Source organism: Nicotiana sylvestris, chromosome 11, assembly GCF_000393655.2.
Source record: "Nicotiana sylvestris chromosome 11, ASM39365v2, whole genome shotgun sequence".
NCBI lineage: Eukaryota > Viridiplantae > Streptophyta > Magnoliopsida > Solanales > Solanaceae > Nicotiana > Nicotiana sylvestris.
This window is the reverse complement of record NC_091067.1, coordinates 125,705,585-125,707,262: the sequence shown is the minus strand read 5'-3', so window position 1 is coordinate 125,707,262 and position 1,678 is coordinate 125,705,585. Positions and strand designations below refer to the sequence as shown.

At 44.9% G+C, this 1,678-nt stretch overlaps 1 protein-coding gene across 1 annotated transcript; it reads right to left on the bottom strand.

The window, feature by feature from the left end:
• Positions 1-775: 775 nt before the first annotated feature.
• Positions 776-1,450, bottom strand: LOC138881618 (uncharacterized). Its single transcript, XM_070161857.1, has one exon. It carries the CDS (start codon positions 1,448-1,450, stop codon positions 776-778), a length of 675 nt encoding a protein of 224 aa, XP_070017958.1.
• Positions 1,451-1,678: the final 228 nt, after the last annotated feature.

Below are 1,678 nucleotides of genomic sequence, written 5' to 3'. Positions count from 1 at the left end.
CTAGTCATCCTTTGTGCAGCATCAGATTCTTCTACCTTGGCCTTCCCTTTTCGCCGAGCCTCGGCAACATAATCCCAGGGTATTGCTTTTGAGTTGAATGGAGGTGTGGTTGATACTGTCACAGTGAAAGGTGTGACCATATCTACTTGAACTAGAGTGGGGTGGCCACAGGCGGAGCCACCTCTACCTCAAATGGGACTGATGTAGTTATCTCAACCTCGATTGGGGACTGAGTATGTACCACAATATGAGTAAGTGTGATTGCAACTTTAAAGTCATCACCTTCTTGAATAAGCCCAATTGACCCCTCAAGTTCCCATTCTTTGTTCATCTCATCACATGTACACCATCACCTGTATGATCAGGGAGGGGGTTGTTGCGGACATTAGGTGCGGCTTCCTTCGCATGTATGACCTTGTTGTCAATTAGCGTCTAGATCTTATCCTTCAATGTTCGGCACTCAGCAGTGGTGTTCCCCTTCATACCGGAATGGTACGCACAAGTTTTGTTTGGATTGGCCCATTGAGATGGATTTTCTAATGCCATAGCGGGAACATGAGTGACGTAACCCGCGGCTTTCAACCTTTCATACAACTGGTCGATGGGCTCAGCAATGGCGGTGTATTGTCTGGGTGGCTTGCAGTCGAAGTTAGGTCTTGGTCTTGGAAAGTTTTGGAGGTGATTGTAAATGGGACGCTTGGGAGTTATACATATGATGGATAGTAGCTAGTTGGGAATATCTGGGAGATAAGGGTTGATATATGGGAGGTGGTGCTTAGTACGTGGGTTGAGGGGTTTGATATGTGGGTGGAGGTGTTTGATATGTGGGTGAAGGTGTCTGATATGTGAGTGGAGGTGTTTGATATGTAAGTGGAGATTTTGTGCCTTGGGCTACCATTACTTCCCCAACGTCTCTCTTCTTTGATATGCCACCTGATTGTAACACCTTATTTGTGGCTTGTAATGCCTCAAAATTCGTTACCATCCCGCTTTTGATGCCTTCCTCAATTCTTTCTCCAAGCTTGATGATATCAGAGAACTTATGATTTTCAATGACCATCAACCTTTCATAATACTGCGGGTTTTGTGCTCTAACGAAGAACTTGTTCATTTGTTCCTCATCCAAAGATGGTCTTACCTTGGCCGCTTCCGACCTCCAATGAGTAGCATACTCGTGGAAGGTTTCAATGGGTTTTTGCTTAAGATTCTGGATGTAGAAGACGTTTGGTGCATTCTCTGTATTGAACCTGAACTGGTCCATGAAATCCGATGCCATACCCACCCAATTGGACCATTTCTTAGGATCCTGGATGATATACCAGGACAAATCATCTCCAGTAAGACTCCTCATAAAGAGCTTCATCCGGATCTTTTCGTCTTTCCCGACCCCAACAAGCTTGTCATAATAAGTCCTCATATGAATCCTGGGATCACTTGTACCATCAAACATTTCAAACTTGGGAGGTTTATATCCCTCTGGCAATTCTACTTCATAGTTCAGACCTTCTATTCTCTTGCCACCTTCGACACTTTGAACTCAGCTTGTCAACTTCTTGAGTTCTTCAGCCATGTTTTCAATGAGCAGGTCCTTTTCGGAGGATTCCGGTGTGTAGGATATGGGTTGGATGGAGTGAGGTACAGTTTCCACATATATAGGGTTGCTTTGATGGGTTCCAGG